This window comes from Lynx canadensis, chromosome C2 (genome assembly GCF_007474595.2).
Source record: "Lynx canadensis isolate LIC74 chromosome C2, mLynCan4.pri.v2, whole genome shotgun sequence".
In the NCBI taxonomy this organism is placed as follows: domain Eukaryota; kingdom Metazoa; phylum Chordata; class Mammalia; order Carnivora; family Felidae; genus Lynx; species Lynx canadensis.
The window spans coordinates 92,521,547-92,537,965 of record NC_044311.2 but is presented as its reverse complement, the minus strand read 5'-3'; the positions used below and the strand labels follow the sequence as shown (position 1 = coordinate 92,537,965).

General features: G+C 39.1%; 1 protein-coding gene across 1 annotated transcript; it reads left to right on the top strand.

Moving 5' to 3' along the window:
• The first annotated feature begins 7,872 nt into the window (after window positions 1-7,872).
• NDUFB4 (NADH:ubiquinone oxidoreductase subunit B4) lies at window positions 7,873-15,396 on the top strand. The gene is made up of 3 exons (XM_030329378.1): window positions 7,873-8,193; window positions 12,836-12,982; window positions 15,275-15,396. The coding sequence occupies exons 1-3, from the start codon at window positions 8,014-8,016 to the stop codon at window positions 15,335-15,337; spliced, it is 390 nt and encodes a 129-aa protein (XP_030185238.1). The 5' UTR covers window positions 7,873-8,013; the 3' UTR covers window positions 15,338-15,396.
• The last annotated feature ends 1,023 nt before the right edge of the window (window positions 15,397-16,419 follow it).

The window sequence follows — 16,419 nt, the reverse complement described above, 5'->3', positions numbered from 1 at the left end:
AATAAAAGAAATAAGTATAAGAGGAAAAATTGATTAGGGATGACAAAATAAAAAATGGGTTCTCTGGGGGCACCTTGGTAGTTCAGTCGGTTAAGTGACCGATTTTGGCTCAGGTCATGATATCACAGTTCATGGGTTCAAGCCTCGTGTCGGGCTCTGTGCTGACATCCAGAGCCTGGAGCCTGCTTCAGATTCTAGGTCTCCCTCTCTCTCTGCCTCTCTGGCTCGCGTGCTCTGTCTGTCTGCATGTCTCTCTCTCTCTCTCAAAAATAAATAAACATTAAAAAAATTTTTTTTAATGGGGTCTCTGTAAAGACAAAGAAGACAAACTTCTAGCAAGATGGATGAAGAAAAAAAAGAAGCAATAAATAAACAGTATTGGTGCAGCCATTGTGGAAAACTGTATGGAGGTTCCTCAAAAAATTAAGATTAGAACTACCCTAAGATCTAGGAATTGCACTACTGGGTACTTACCCCCAAAATTAAAAACATTAATTCAAAGGGATACATGCACCCTTATGTTTATAGCAGCATTATCTACAATAGCCAAACTATGGATGCAGCCCAAGTGTCCTTCCTTAGATGAATGGATAAATAAGATGGATAAGATCCATAAGATGAATGGATAAATAAGATAAATAAGAAATGGATAAATAGTGCTGAGCAAAATAAGTCAGTCAGAGAAAGACAAATACCATATGATCTCATTCATATGCGGAATTTAAGAAACAAAAGGAGCAAAGGAAAAAGGGAGAGAAAGGCAAACCAAGAAAAACCCTCTTAACTGTAGAGAACAAACTGATAGTTACCAGAGGGGAGACAGGTGGAGGGATAGGAGAAATAGGGGATGGGGATTATCGAGGACACGAAAACAAACAATATTAATGGCAAAATGAGGATCATAATTATAAAAACAGTGGAGACTGAAAAAATCATGAGATTAGAAACTCTATAACAATTAAGTTTAAAACAAAATATTTAAGGGGCACCTGGGTGGCTCAGTCAGTGAAGCATCTGATTCTTGATTTCAGCTCAGGTCATGAACTCATGGTTGGGTTCGTGGGACAGATAGAGCCCTCTGTGCTGACAATGTGGAGCCTGCTTGGGATTCTTTCTCTCGCCCTCTCTCTGCCCCTCCCTGGCTCACACATGCCCTCTCTCTCTCCCCTCTCAAAATAAAAAAAAAAAAACATTAAAAGCAATAAACAGACATTTGAGAAAATTTAAATTACCAAACTTCATTCCAAAGGAGATAGAAAACCTGAAAAAAACCCCATCATTAAAGAAATTGAATTGATAGCCAAAAGTCTCTCCTGAAAATAAAAAGGGAAGACCCAGGCAGTTGACAGTTTTAAAAAGATAATTTACAAAGTCTTCAAGGAATACAGTTCCTGTCTTAAACAAACCATTTTGGAGAATAAAAAAAAAAAAAAAAAGGAAATCTATTAATCTATCCACTTCTTTTCATGTAAATAAATTACCAAAACTGGACAAGAACAAAATAGGAAAAAGAAAATTATACAGCCAATTCATCAATGAACATAAATGGTAAGATCCTAAATAAAATGCTAATAAATTTAATTCAGTTTAATTATTTAATCACTACATTAAAAAACATATCATGGCCATGAAATAGTTAATTTCAGAATGCAAAATATTCCACATCAGAACAACCTACTGGCTAACAGACACATGAAAAGATGCTTAACATCACTCATCATCAGGAAAATACAAATCAAAACCATGACAAGACCACCTCACACCTGTCAGAATGGCTAAAATTAACACAGGAAACAACAGATGTTGGCAAGGATGCGGAGAAAGGGGAACCCTCTTACACTGTTCGTGGGAATGCAAATTGATGCACCCACTCTGGAAAACAGTATGGAGGTTCCTCAAAAAGTTAAAAATGGAACTACCCTAAGATCCAGCAACTGCACTGCTAGGTATTTATCCAAAGGATACAAAAATGCTGATTTGAAGGGGCACATACACCCTGATGTTTACAGCAACACTATCAACAATAGCCAAATTGTGAAAAGAGCCCAAATGTCCATCCACTGATGAGTGGATATATCACTCAGCAATCAAAAAGAATGAAATCTTGCCCTTTGCAATGATGTGGATGGAGCTAGAGTATACTATGCTAAACAAAATATGTCAGTCAGAGAAAGATACCATATGATTTCACTCATATGTGGAATTTAAGAAACAAAACAGATGAGGAGTGCCTGAGTAGCTCAGATGGTTAAGCATCTGACTCTTGATTTTGGCTCAGGTCATGACCTCATGGTTCATGAGACTGAGTCTCTTATCTGGCTCTGTGCTGACAGTGTGGAGCTTGCTTGGGATTCTCTCTCTCCCTCTCTCTTTGCCCCTCCACCACTCATTCATGCTTTCTCTCTCTCAAAATAAATAAATAAACTTAAAAAAAAAAGAAACAAAGCAGATAAACATAGGGGAAGGGGAAAAAAAGAGAGGAAAGCAAACCATAAAGACTCTTAACTATAGAGAACAAACTGAGGGTTGATGGAGGGGAGGTCGGTGGGGCGTGGGCTAAATGGGTGATGGGTACTAAGGAGGGCACTGGTGATGAGCACTGGGTGTTATATGTCAGTGATGAATCACTAAATCCTACACATGAAACCAATTTTGCTATATATGTTAACTAACTAGAATTTAAATAAAAACTTGAAATAAAAAAACCTACTAAATTTCTCTGTGTTTTTAACAGATTAACAGACAAACCATATGACTATATAACAAAAATGTAGAAATATATTTGATCAATTATCACTCATCCATGATTAAAAAATGTTTGGGAAAGAATATAACAGAATTTTCTCAACCTGATAAAGGGCTTCTACCAAACCCTACAGCAAACATTTAATGGTGAACAGATTTCCTATTAAAGCTGGGAACAATATAGGAGATTCTCAGTTTCTGCTATCATAAAACATTGTACTGTAGGTCCTAGCTAATGCAATGAGAGAGAGAGAGAGAGAGAGAGAGAGAGTGAGCGAGAGAGAGAGAAAACCAAGTATGAGACTTGTAAGAGAAAAGGCAAGACTGCTTTTCTCAAGGTATGGCCAACTACATAGAACAATCCAAAGGAAGGAATAGAAAAGCCAACAGAAGTGACAAAGAGTTCAACAAGGATACTGGTTCCAAAACCAGTATACAAAAATCAATAATATTATAATACACCAGCAACAGTCATTTAGAAATGTAATAGGAAAAGAAACAATTAACAATAGCAATGAAATCTATAATGTAGCAGAATTAATCTACTAGAGGAGGCAACAATTCCTCACGGAGAAAGTTACAAAACATGATTGAAGGGAATAAAGGACCTGACTAATAGATTACAGATGAGAAGATGCAATATGAGAAGAATGTCTGTTCTCCTCAAATTAAGGTATACATTTAGTGCAGTTCCAATCAAAATCCCAATGGATTTTTTTTCACGGAATTTAACATCTTAATACTAAATTCATCTGGAAAAGAAGAGGAACTAAAGTAGCTAACACAATTTCGAACTATAATAAAACAGAGAGATTTGCCTCCTGAAATACCAAGACTTACTATAAAGCTATAGTAGAAACAAGTAGAAAGTAATGTATGTTTGTAATGGACAGGCTGTGTAGTCTTAAAGTGTCTGCTGGATATACCACTACTTCTGAAGCAAGTAGTTCTATGTGGATCTTCTCTAAACAAGATAAACTTCTGTGACTTAAGTGCATCTGTTGAGTAAAACCAGTAGTGTAATCTTATTCATGACTGACTTCGACAGTGCCCAAATCAACAGAGCTGCAGATAAGTTGGATACAGTGAGAGCCAACCTCCCATGTGGTACTTTGAGGCAATCTAGATTGAATAGTGTCAAACTGATTCAATAATATCCTCTTTTGGAGGAAGAGTAGATGCTAGTTAAACAAAGAGAAAGTGGTTTACTTGAGCTAAGATGGGACACTGAAGCTCTAAAGTATTGTTCTTATTCTCTCTTTGAACTGTTGTTCATTTCAATTTTGGAAGATAAATTCCTAGGGTGGCTACATAACCAAATGAGAGATAACTTTCCCTTCTACCCCATATTCTTAGGTCTCCTTGCAATTAAATTAATTCACATAGCACTTTGTATCTCTTCCTTGCAGCCTTAACAAGACAGATAAACGGGAAGATCAGGATTTGATGGGATGTGAAGCTTATATAATTTTGGAGGGGGGTGCTTTTTAAAGGAAAAATGCCAATGATAACTAGGAGAATTTCCCACAGATTAGCTTCTGGTTCTGTATATTTCAAACCTTATTTCTCCTCCTCTACCCCTATATTTCCAGGGCCAGGATTCACAGGACAAGTTCATATCACAACACAAACTTTGATCCTGCACCTCCCCGGCACACTGGGTGTTAATGATATCCCTGGAAGCCATTCCTACGCCTGGATGCCTAGCAATAATTAAACTCCACTTGAAATTGATGTGAATCAAATAAATATGTCCCACTAAATTCAAATTTTCATTTGTCAGATCCCCCAAATGCCTCAGATCACTGCGATACCACCCACCAGGAGGGAAAATGTAATAGAAGAGAAGTCAGGAGAGACACAGCAGTCTTAGGCAACTGAGATTTAAATATCTTACTTCGTCTAATTTTACAGAAACAGAATGGCCATGTGAACACATTTCTAGGGCCCTTCCCAGGGTTCTGGAGAAGATCATGTAAGGAGGGGACCCTGTACTAGTTTGACAGTACATCACTTGCTGATATTCAATGTCAGGACAAGATTTTTGAAAACAATAATAAAGGAAAATGCTCACTAAATGTCAGCTGCTGACAATCACTGATTACTTAAATCTCCGGGCATTGGGTTTATTCCTGACTCAAAGTTGGGAATTTATTCACAAATTTACCTATGATCCTAGCCAATTAAGAGAAGGAATGCTCTTCATATTGCTGCAACTGGAACTTATCTGCTTCTTACAGTTTCTGTATTCACTTGTCCATCTTCTGTTCCCTGAAATCCTGTCCCAGTCATACTTGACTATCCCTGCATATTTGTATTTCTCTCCTTCTCCACTTTACCACTCCATCCCCCCTCTTCCAGCCAAATACAGTTTCCATACTTAGTCCTTGTAATCCATGTCCCAATAAATTCTGATAAATTCTATTAGGAAAAGTAAAAGTCTTCAAAATATGAAATATTCATTGGTGAAGTGGTTACTTGTGAAATTGTTCCCCACTTGCATTGTTCCATCTGCTAACCCTAGTGCCTACATCCACTCCTATCAAAGTCTTAGCCATCCACTTGGAAATATCCAATCCTCAAAAATAATAGAAATCTACTGCAAATCTTGCAAAAGATGTGGACTTTCACAAAATTCATAAAAGCGATGTTTGCAGCAGCCTGAAAAGTCACTAATAAAGGAGGATCTCAGAGCGTTGTACTAGATAACAAAGGGGAAAAAGAGAAAATCAGTAAGAATAATGATGACATCAATGCTTCAAAAGGAAGTAATTTAGTTTCAAAGAATTAAGAGAGGACCTTGGGAAAACTGGATAAAGGCCTCCAACATTTCTACAAATATGAGCCTCTGCAAAAATCAAATGCAAAGTGAAGGATAATGAGCTATATAAAAATAACTGTGGGGGCGCCTGGGTGGCTCAGTCGGGTTAAGCATCCGACTTTGGCCTAGGTCAGGATCTCACGGCTCTTGTGAGTTCGAGCCCCACATTGGGCTCTGGGCTGACGACTCAGAGCCTGGAGCCTGCTTTATATTCTGTGTTTCCCTCTCTCTCTGCCCCTCCTCTGTCCATGCTCTGTCTCTGTCTCTCTCAAAAATAAACATTAAAAATTTTTTTTTAAAAAATAATAAAATAAAATAAAATAAAAATAACTGTGTCCACAAATTAACACTTGATTTATCAGAATTAGCACACAGTTGTAATTGTGACCTTAAATGTTAAATATAAGATATATTCATTTTCATAATTTTTTGATTGCATTATTTCAAGATAAAGGCTCAATCAAGTCTTTTTTTTCATTATAGAATCCAGGTCTTCACGTTAAATAGATTCACTTTGGGAGGACTTTTCCTGGAAAAAGAAGAGGGAAAGGAAGACCTCTTGTACTCATCTCTGTTTTCCAAACGCAAAACGGTATAAGAATCCCCTCAAGAAACTATACAAAGTACAGACACATGGGTTCCCCTGCCAGATCAGTTCCGAATCTTCAAGAGCAGAAGAGAACTTAGGACTTCATCTTTTTGACAATCATCTAAAGGGATGCTTTTGATAACCAAGCAAATGTAGAAACAAACACCTTAACTAATCCAAAGGGAAATGATGAAGTTTATTCTTTCTCTCTCTTTCCCTCTCTCTTACCTTTATGAAGTCTTTTTAAAATGTTGTCATCTGTAGTCTTTGTACTCCTTTCTTCTTTCTTTTATCCTTTTGCATGCCTTTTTCCCATATCAGTGTCTAATCTATAAACACAATTTTGAAACACCTTTGAAAAAAAAAAAAACTCAGAACTCCTTTTATTCTCATTCCTTTAAAATTGAATGTAAGCGATTTGTTTCAAATTTCTTTTTTCTACATTTCCTCAGCCTGCATTCTCATGAGCCCATTTTGCTCTAAATTCATCTGGACATTAAACTGCTTTGCAAATATTATCATATTCTGTCTTCTCTTTCTGTACGGCCTGATTGTCAGCTCCTCAAAGACAACACCACGTCCTTCATTTCTTCTGCATTTCCCCCAGTGAGCCTGGAAGATTGACTAAGATTCACTAGTGTGCAGTATGCTTCACGCAGTGGGTGCTTAATAAATGTTTTAAAACAATATTAAAATGTTGAATAAATGTGACAGCAGTGCTGCTCATCACTTCAAATGCCAACACTTTCTAGGTCCCTTCTCTGCCTAGCAACCATTTCCCAACATACCTATATGTCTTCAGACATTTCATCCAAGGTGAAGCTCTCTTTTGATCCAGCTTTCCTTGTCTGAGTTATGGAAATATTGTTTACATGCTTTCCCCTGAGGAGTACCTGACTGGTACCCAAAGACCCTGCTGTGCAACTTGAAGTTGCGTTTTCCCCTTGGTGATAGTGGGGGAAAGGGGAAAGACAGTAGGGATGGAGGTTTCCCTTGGGTTACTTTTTTTTTCTCCCTGAATCATCTTTCACATTAAGACACAATGCCTCTATGCATATTTTCGTATCTTGAAGGTATTTTTCATTCTTAGCACCTGAAGAGTGCTAAGGATTTTAGGTAAGGGGTATTTTAATCAAGATACTGTTTCTTCACGCGCTTTATTCAATATTTCATTTTTTAACGACTTACTAGTCAGGCAGGCAACATTTCTAACATCATCCTCCTATTCAACATTGTTTCGTGCCTAAGAAAAACACACCTTTTCTTACGTTGTACGGATCTAATGTGGTAACGTACAGAAAAGCTTATTCTCTTTTTTGGCAGAGGACATTGTGCTTTGCAAAGCAGTTTGGCACCTCTCCATTATCTTATGTAATCCTCACAAAAGGTTTGTTAGGTAAACGGCATAGGGGTCATTACACAGGATGAGCAGGAGGAAAACTCACAGACGTTAAGTGACTTGTTCAAAGTCACACACCTTGGAGGGACCCACAGTGAAACAGGACTCTACTAGAGCCAGTCCCGTTCCCCGTGTCTGCCAGTCTCACACAGTTCAACTTCTCATAAAAAGCTCTGCTTTGAGAAAGGCTGCTAGGAAACAGCAGGCAACAAGCAACAGATTGTGGGTAGGTAGAAGGAGGAAGCGGGGGTGGGCGAATAGAGCACACTGTGCATGCGCAGATCGCTATTAGGGCCCCAGGACCGCGAGGAAGGTTGCGGAAAGAAGCTGAGTTCTTTGTCTTGCTCTGTCGCCTACCTTCAGCTGACGCGCAAGCGCACTCCCGCTGGATGAAGGTCAGAATAAAGTGGGGGAGGGCCTCGGAGTCGCGCAGGCGCGCTTCTGTGCCGGACCGCCAAGATGTCGTTCCCCAAGTACCAGCCTTCGCGCCTGGCCACTCTACCCTCCACCCTCGACCCAGCCGAATACGACGTATCTCCAGAAGCCCGGAAGGCGCAAGCCGAGCGGTTGGCCATAAGATCCCGACTTAAACGGGAGTACCTGCTTCAGTACAACGACCCCAGCCGCCGAGGGCTCATCGTGAGTCGGGGGCCGGCCGGGCGGGAATCAAGGGCCATAGAGTCCGGGCTGTCCCCTCCGACCGGGCAGCCCAGACCGGCCAAGGGAGACCCCGCAGCGGGGCGTCCACCGTTCCAATCCGTATCTTAGACATTGGCCCTTTTCCAGGCTCAGAGAGCAGGCCAACCCACTAGCCCTTTGACCTTGGGCGGAGAGCTTGGTGGTCTACAGGACGGTTCTCAGTTCACACCGGGCTGGGTTTGAATCCTGGCTTGCTCACTAACGTGACACAACTCTGCTGCTTAGCCTCGGTTTTCCTGTCTGGAAAATGGGATTAATACAGCACTTCCTACTTTATGAGGCTGTGACGAGGATTAAATGAGACCAGGCACATCACCAGCCAACACAGTGACCGGGCTGTAATGAATGTAATGAGTGCTCAGAAAATGTGTTGTGTGTGTTATTATTTTTTTTTTTTTAAAGCAGTTTCCCACCATTCAGTTCACAATTCATATCAATACTGCTCTCTCCTGATGGGAATATAGTGATTTTTCAATTTATATCTTTTAAAGACCCCAAAACTGCAGCTATTGAAGCTGTGGTCTTTGGATTCATATGCCAAGGCAGCACAAGTTGGCAAATTATGTGACCTTAGGCAATTTGCCTACTCTCTCCAAACGTTAATTTTCTGATCTTATGTGGGAATGGTAGTATACTCTTTATAAAGCCATTGTGAGGTTAAATGAAATAGTTTGTATAACATTCCAGGCACTTAATATATAACCAGTAGACTGATAGCTATTATTTAATGAGTGCACTTTTTGATAATTTTCTGTCCAAGAGCTGTTTAAATATGATGTCAAATATACTAAAAACAAAACAAAAAAAACCCCAAAACAAACAAAAAAAACCCACTTTTCCCAACAGTTGCATTGGTGTTCTGTAGGACTTTTTGGAAGTTATGAGAATTGAAGGAAATTTAAGTTGTGCAGGCACTATCTAAACCCTTTCCGAATATTCAAATGTCACAAGTATTCAGAATTAGGCCCTGTTATTAACCCGATTTTACAGATTGGAAGACAACATGGGAAGGACAAGTAGGTCATAGAGTGATACTCCCTTAGCAAGTGATAGAGCAGAATTTAAACCTTGATCTTTGTAACCCAAAACATCTGCTTAACCAGTTGGCTGTACCAATTCTAGTTAGAACTGGAGAAGAAGGTGTTTACTTGAGAAGGTGTGGAGAGAGACATTTGTTATTTACATACACAGGTGGGTTTGATGTGCCAGATAGCTGAAGTTTAAACCCCAGATTCTTTTTTCCAGTTCTGTGCCCTAGGACAGTTTCAATTTTGTCATATAAAAGAGACAGTAATACCTGCCTCATTGGTTGTTCTGTTAATTAAATAAATGAGTGCCTGGCACTTAATCATTTAGTGATCAATACATGGAAATTCCTTGCCTAATCTTTAAGAATGATTGATTCAATGAACAAATAATTGCTGTAATAGGCTAGGCCCTGTGTTAGATGCTGAGGTGACAGTGTAGATTCCTGTCCTCATAGAGCTTTCTTTCCAGTGGGGCAGACAAGTAATAAACAGATTTAAAAACTAAATAATTTAGGGGCACCTGGGTAGCTCAGTCAGTTAAGTGTCCGACTTTTGACCTGGGTTCACGTCATGATCTCATGGTTTGTGAGTTCTAGCTCCGCATCAGGTTCTGCGCTGACAGCGTGGAGCCTGCTTGGGATTCTGTCTCTCCCTCCGACTGCCCCTCTCCTGCTTGCTCTTTGTCTCTCTCTCTCCCAAAATAAATACATAAACTTAAAAAAGTAAATCATTTAGCATGTTAGTGATAAGTGATAAGAAAAATAAAGCAAGGAAGGGAATTCGGAATGTGTGTATATAGTAGGGAGGGACAGCAGCTGAAATGTTAGATATCCCTAGGGAAGGCCTTCCGTGGAAGGTGACATGAAGGAAGTGAGGTGAGGAAGATAGCCACAAAGCTCTCAGGGAAAGTAGCATTTTAGGTAGAGGGGACAGGTGTTGAGGTCCTTAGACAGGAGTGTGCCTGGTTAGTTTCAAAAATACTGAAGAGACCATTGTGACTAAAGTGGAGAAAGGTGGAAGCAAAGTAGGAAGAGATGAGGTCAGAAAGGTACTTGGAACTAGATCACACCAAGAAGGACTTTTACTGAGTGAGTAATCTGCCCTTATACTTTAACTTCTCTCTGGTTGCTTACTTAAAAATACATTATGGAGGACAAGAGCAAGGAGTCTAGTTAGGAGGCTTTTGAGGTAATCTATCAGGGTTTTTTTGGCAGTGTAGGTGGTAAGAAGTGGTGAATTATGAGTATGTATTGAAAGTAAAGCCATCCAGATTTGCTAGCAGATTGGATGTGAGGTGTAAGAGAGAGAAGGGTGAAGAATGACTCCAAGGTTTTTGACCTAAGTTATCAGAACAGTGAAGTTGCTTTTTACCAACATAGAGAAGAATGTGAGAGGAGCAGGGATGGAGATGGAGTGGAACATTGGGAAATCAGTTTGGGATACATCACATTTGACATGCCTGTTAGACAACATGACAGTGTTGAGCAGGTAGTTGGATATTATGTCTGGAGTTCGGGGTAGAGGTCTGGGGAAGTAAAATTTTGGGAGTCATCGGCCTATAGATGGATATTTAAAACCATGTGACAGGAGGAGCTCATCAAGGGAATGAATGTAGATGGAAAAGACGAGCAAAGGGGCGCTTGGGTGGCTCAGTCAATGAAGTGTCCGACTCTTCACTTCACCTCAGGTCGTGATCTCACGGCTCAGGTCATGATCCCACAGTTCTTAAGTTTGGCCCCCGAATGGGGCTCTGCACTGACAGTGTGGAGCCTGCTTGGGATTTTCTCTCTTCCTCTCTCTCTGCCCCTCCCCTGCTTGCTCTCTATCTCTCCCAAAATAAAAATAAACAAAAAGACCAGTAAAGTCTAAGGTCCAGTATTAAGCGTTTAGAGAAATAAGGACGTAGAGAGCAAAAGAGACCAAGAGGGAATGGCCACAGGGTTTGGAGGAAAACCAGGCAGGTGTGTGTCCTGAAAGCCAAAAGAAATGATGTGAAGGATTGTTGACCATGTCAGATGCTGCTGATAGTTCTTTGGAGATAGAGTGGTGTCAAAGAAGGAAAACCATCTCCCATGGAATGTGTTTTGGAACTTCTCTTAACAGTACCAGGCTCAATAAACTATGGTCATGGGGCTGTTGATGTTTTTATGAAATAAAATATCTGTTTCTGGAAGACTGATCTGACAGGTAAATATGTAGAGACGCGACTGGCAAATTGAGAATTCTGTCATGGGAGAATCATTCAAATACATTAATAGTAGAAGGGATAGATACAAGAATAGATGTATTTATCCTTTCAGGTATTGACCTCAAACATCCCCTTAAACCTGTGTATATCTTGTGTCTTCACCTTTACTGTTTCTGCAGACATTTTGGTTTAAAAATGTATCTGTGGAAGATCCAGTTTAACTATTTTAGTTCTACCAATCATGACTTCCTTGGCATTGTATAGGACCTTGAATGTTCTCCTTTAGTATTAAAGTTTTAAAGCTGATTTAATTTGCTTATTTTTAATCTGCCTATTAGTTAATTGGAGCAAATAATTTTTATAAAATCATTTGGGGATTTAGCTAATTAAGTTTAATTATGTGTTTGGGGCAGATTTGCTATCTTATATAGTTGTTCTAGTATAAATATATTAAAATGGATAATTACCTTTTTTAAACCAAGACAGTCTGATTATTTTTTTTAACAACCTTGTCCTCACTACAAATTATTTTAATAGTGTTAAATGTAATAGTTTTGCTTGTAAAATATCTGCCAAGTCAGCTTAAAGAAATTAAAGTTCAGAGTTAGCCTACCTCAGTCTTCACCTTCCTGCAATTTGTATATAGCCTGGAAAGACAGGGCAGGGTGGGGGGTAGCATTAGAAAGGGTCCTGGAAACAAAGTACAAAGCATGACAGAGCATATGAAATCAGTCCTCATCGGGAATACGGTGGTTCAGTTGGTCATACTTTAAGAACGACAATGAAGCTAAAAAAAAAAAAAAAATCCAGAAAAGAAAAAAAAAAAAGATCAAAGAGAAAAAATGGCTTCTCTGACAGCTTAAAAAGATTAGGTTTCTTGGGGCAACTGGGTGACTCAATTGGTTAAGCATCTGACTTCAGCTCAGGTCATGATCTCACCATTTGTGAGTTCGAGCCCTGTGTCAGGCTCTGTGCTGGCAGCTTGGAACCTGGAGCCTGCTTTGATTCTGTCTCCCTTCTCTTTGTCCCTTCCCGGCTCAAGCTCTTTCTCTCTCTCTCCCTCAAAAATAAATTAAAAAAAATAAAAGATTATATTTCTTAAATCTCAAATAAATAGAAAGCTGAAGGGTGATATAAGAATATTTTAAATTCTGAAGGATTTGAACAAGATCATCAGAGAGTTAATTCAACAAATACTAGAAATGAAAGGTCTTCCCCAAAGCTATTTAGAAATATTCAGGGCTTACCCTTAGCTGTGGTGGAGCACAAAAGGCATCTCCTGTCCTCCCCCACAAAAGTTTTGATGAGATTGTTTCAGTGTGGTCCTGCTTAAGTTCCTGTAACTTTTTGTTTTCATGAATTTCAGGAAGATCCTGCCTTGATTCGTTGGACCTATGCAAGATCAGCAAATATCTATCCCAATTTCAGACCCACTCCCAAGACCTCACTCTTAGGAGCTCTATTTGGAATTGGGCCCCTCTTCTTCTGGTTTTATGTTTTCAAAACTGACAGAGTAAGTATTGGGGCCTGATATTTACTTTCTGTGTGATTAGTTCCCCGGGCTGGCTGCAGCTCTTTCTCTTGTCCACTGCCTTCCTCCCATCTTAACCCCTCTACTCTTTTATCTTTATTCCTTTCCAGCAAGAGTTAAAAGAGAAAGTTTCGATTACATGTTTGGTTTTATTGCTTTATCATTTCAACTCTTACTGAAATATACTTTACTAAAATTCATGATAGTCTCTGAGACTTTCAAATTTAATTTAATGGCTGCTCTAGAATATCAAGTAATAAGTTGGTCAGTTTAAATTTCTAAGACTTGAACTTAGAGCTCATGAAAGAGTTTTCCTGGTGTGTTTTAGATGATGTAAGGAAATTGTGCTGTGAATATTAAGTGAGAGAATACAGAAATAACTTTAAAAAGTTAATATAGAAGTTAAACTTTGCTATTTTGAATTACCTTTAGAAATTATCTTTGTGAATTTTTATATTTAGTTTTCTTAGTTCATCTGTTTTTAAAAGAGATGTTTATTTGGTTAAATATTAGCAGAATACATAAGTCATTTAGTGTGTTCCCTATTTGTATGAATTCTAGTTATGTTGGTCACATTTTTGTGAATTAATGTTAAAACTTCCTAATACCCTAACAAGAGGAAAGCAAAAGCAACCCGTGGTGGGAATCTGCCATCAGAGGCCATATGATCGCAGAGAAAGCCAAGCTTATCTTTGACAGCTAGTACTAGACCCCCGGGAGGCCTCATGTTGCCATATAGACTGGAACCCACTCATCTAGCTCTGCCTTAAACTGGCCAGTCCACTCTCCTGTTAGACCTTATATATATATTTTTGATTGATAAATTAACTGCTTCACAGAAAGGTAGGCCACACTTACCCAGAAGGTGTTTGCATTTTGCTTTTGACATATAATTTTTAGTGGGGTAATAAAATGATTGCAACATGTGCACAGGATGTTTTTCTTTTCTTTTCTTTTTTTTATGTTTATTTATTTTTGAGAGAGAGAGTGTGAACGTAAGCGGGAGAGGATCTGAAGCAGGCTCTGTGCTGAGAGCAGAGAGCCCAATGTGGGGCTCAAACTCACAAACTGTGAGATCATGACCTGAGCCAAAGTCAGATACTTAACCAACAGAGCCACGCGGGTGCCCCATCTATTTTTTTTTTTAAATTTTTTTTAACGTTTATTTATTTTTGAGACAGAGAGAGACAGAGCATGAACGGGGTAGGGGCAGACAGAGAGGGAGACACAGAATCAGAAGCAGGCTCCAGGCTCTGAGCCATCAGCCCAGAGCCCGACGCGGGGCTCGAACTCATGGGCTGTGAGATCGTGACCTGAGCTGAAGTCAGACGCTTAACGGACTGAGCCACCCAGGTGCCCCTCTATTTTTTTTTTTTTTATGTTTATTTTTACTTTATTGAGAGAGAGGGAGAGAGAATCCCAAGCAGGCTCAGCGCTGTCAGTTCAGAGCCTGACATAGGGCTTGGTCTCACAAACTGCAAGATCATGACCTGAGCGAAAACCAAAAGTCAAATGCTTAACCGACTGAGCCACCCAGGTGCCCTACATAAGATGTTTTTCAATAGGAATGTTTTTTCATTGTCCCTTTATTTCTTCAGACTGCTACTTCTTCCCTTATACAATGTGGGATGGGAATTAGCTTTGGAGTATTTAAGTGTTGTTTCAGAGTTGTACTGTGGGTTCTGCCAGAATACTTTGTTTTTTTGTTTGTTTTTGTATTTTCTAGAACTTTTTTGTTTGTTTATGTATTTTGCAAAATGCTCACCAGAGTAAGTCTAGTTAACATCTGTCATACATAGTTACAAAAAACAATCTTTTTTCTTATAATGTGGACTTAAGAATAATTCTCTTAGCAACTTTCAAATATTCAATATAGTATTATTGACTGTAGTCACCATGCTGTACATTATATTCCCATGACTTATTTAGTTTGTGATTGGAAGTTTGTACCTTTTGATCCCCTTCACCCATTTTGCCCACTGCCCACCTCCTGCCTCTGTCACCTACCTGTGTGTTCTCTGTATCTATATGCTTGTACTTATGAAATTGCAAGATTTCATTCTTTTTTTTTTTTATTATGGCTGAATAGTATTCCATTGTATACATATACCATGTCTTTATTCATCCATTGATGGACACTGAGGTTGTTTCTGTATCTTGGCTGTTGTAAATAGTGTTTCAATGAACAGGGGTCAGAATGTGTTGTTTCTAATGCAGTTTTTTTTGTTTGTTTTTTGTTTTATTTGTTTGTTTGTTTGTTTTCTATCTCTGCAGGATAGGAAAGAAAAACTGATCCAGGAAGGAAAATTGGATCGAACATTTAGCATTTCATATTAAGTCTGGCAATGATGACTCTATGTATTATTGTTTAAATAAATCTCCTATTAATCGTTAAATAGTTTCTCTTTCTTCCTATTACCTTAAGTCAACAAATATTTGCTGTACATTGTATTATCCCTACTTTGTAAGAGTTCGCAGTTTAATGAAGAAACAAATTCACGTTGATGCATTCAGTCATTCAGCAAATGAGTGTCTACTATGAGCCAGGCATTGTGCTCTGGTCCCAGAAGACAACAGTCAATAAGACAAGTTTAGGCCCTGTGTGTAAGGAGTACACTCTGACAACTGTTTTATTCCATTATTGTTATTTGAGAGCTCATTATATCTAGTACTACTTAATAATCTAAACTCGTGTCTGGCTCCAGCCCCAGCGGTAAGTGCAACAGAACAGTAACATCAATGTGGTAAAAAAAGATACGACAGGGATTCAGGAAAGTGATATAGAAGCTCATGGAGAAACAATTCTCTCTAGGGAGATGGCATTTGATCAAGGCTCTGAAGATCACAGGGGCTAACAGGGCAAAACGGAAGCGTTAAAGGGCAAGGTGTGTTGAGTATGGCTATATTGGGGGCCATTGTAGGGTAAGAAGACAGAGTAGAGGCCACGCTGAGGAAAAGAAGTAAAATGGTTTAGCACATGGGCTTTGAAGGTTAGATTGGGGTCAGAACCCTAGCTCAAGCTGAACAGTTGAGTTGGAATACAAGGCCTCCTGTTACCCCAGCTCTAGCATGGAGATAGTAATGCCTACTTCCTCATAAGGTCATGAAGTTAGAAATGAGATAACATAGTATTGCTCAATAAAATAAAGCTACATGCTTTATAGTTCAGTCTTGAAACAGTAGGGTGACAATTGGACCTATGAAGGCAGAGTAAGAAAGTGTTACAGGAAGAGCTTGCTCTTTAGGGCTGATTTACGTTAGTATATTGTTTTTAACTTTAAGAGCATATTCACAAGTCTTCTCATCTGAATCTTATATGAGTCTGGGGTACTCAGAAACACAGAACCTGAGAGACAAGCTTATGTGCAGGTTATATTAGGGAGTGATGTGAAAGAACAAGTAGGAGACTGGTAAGAGTG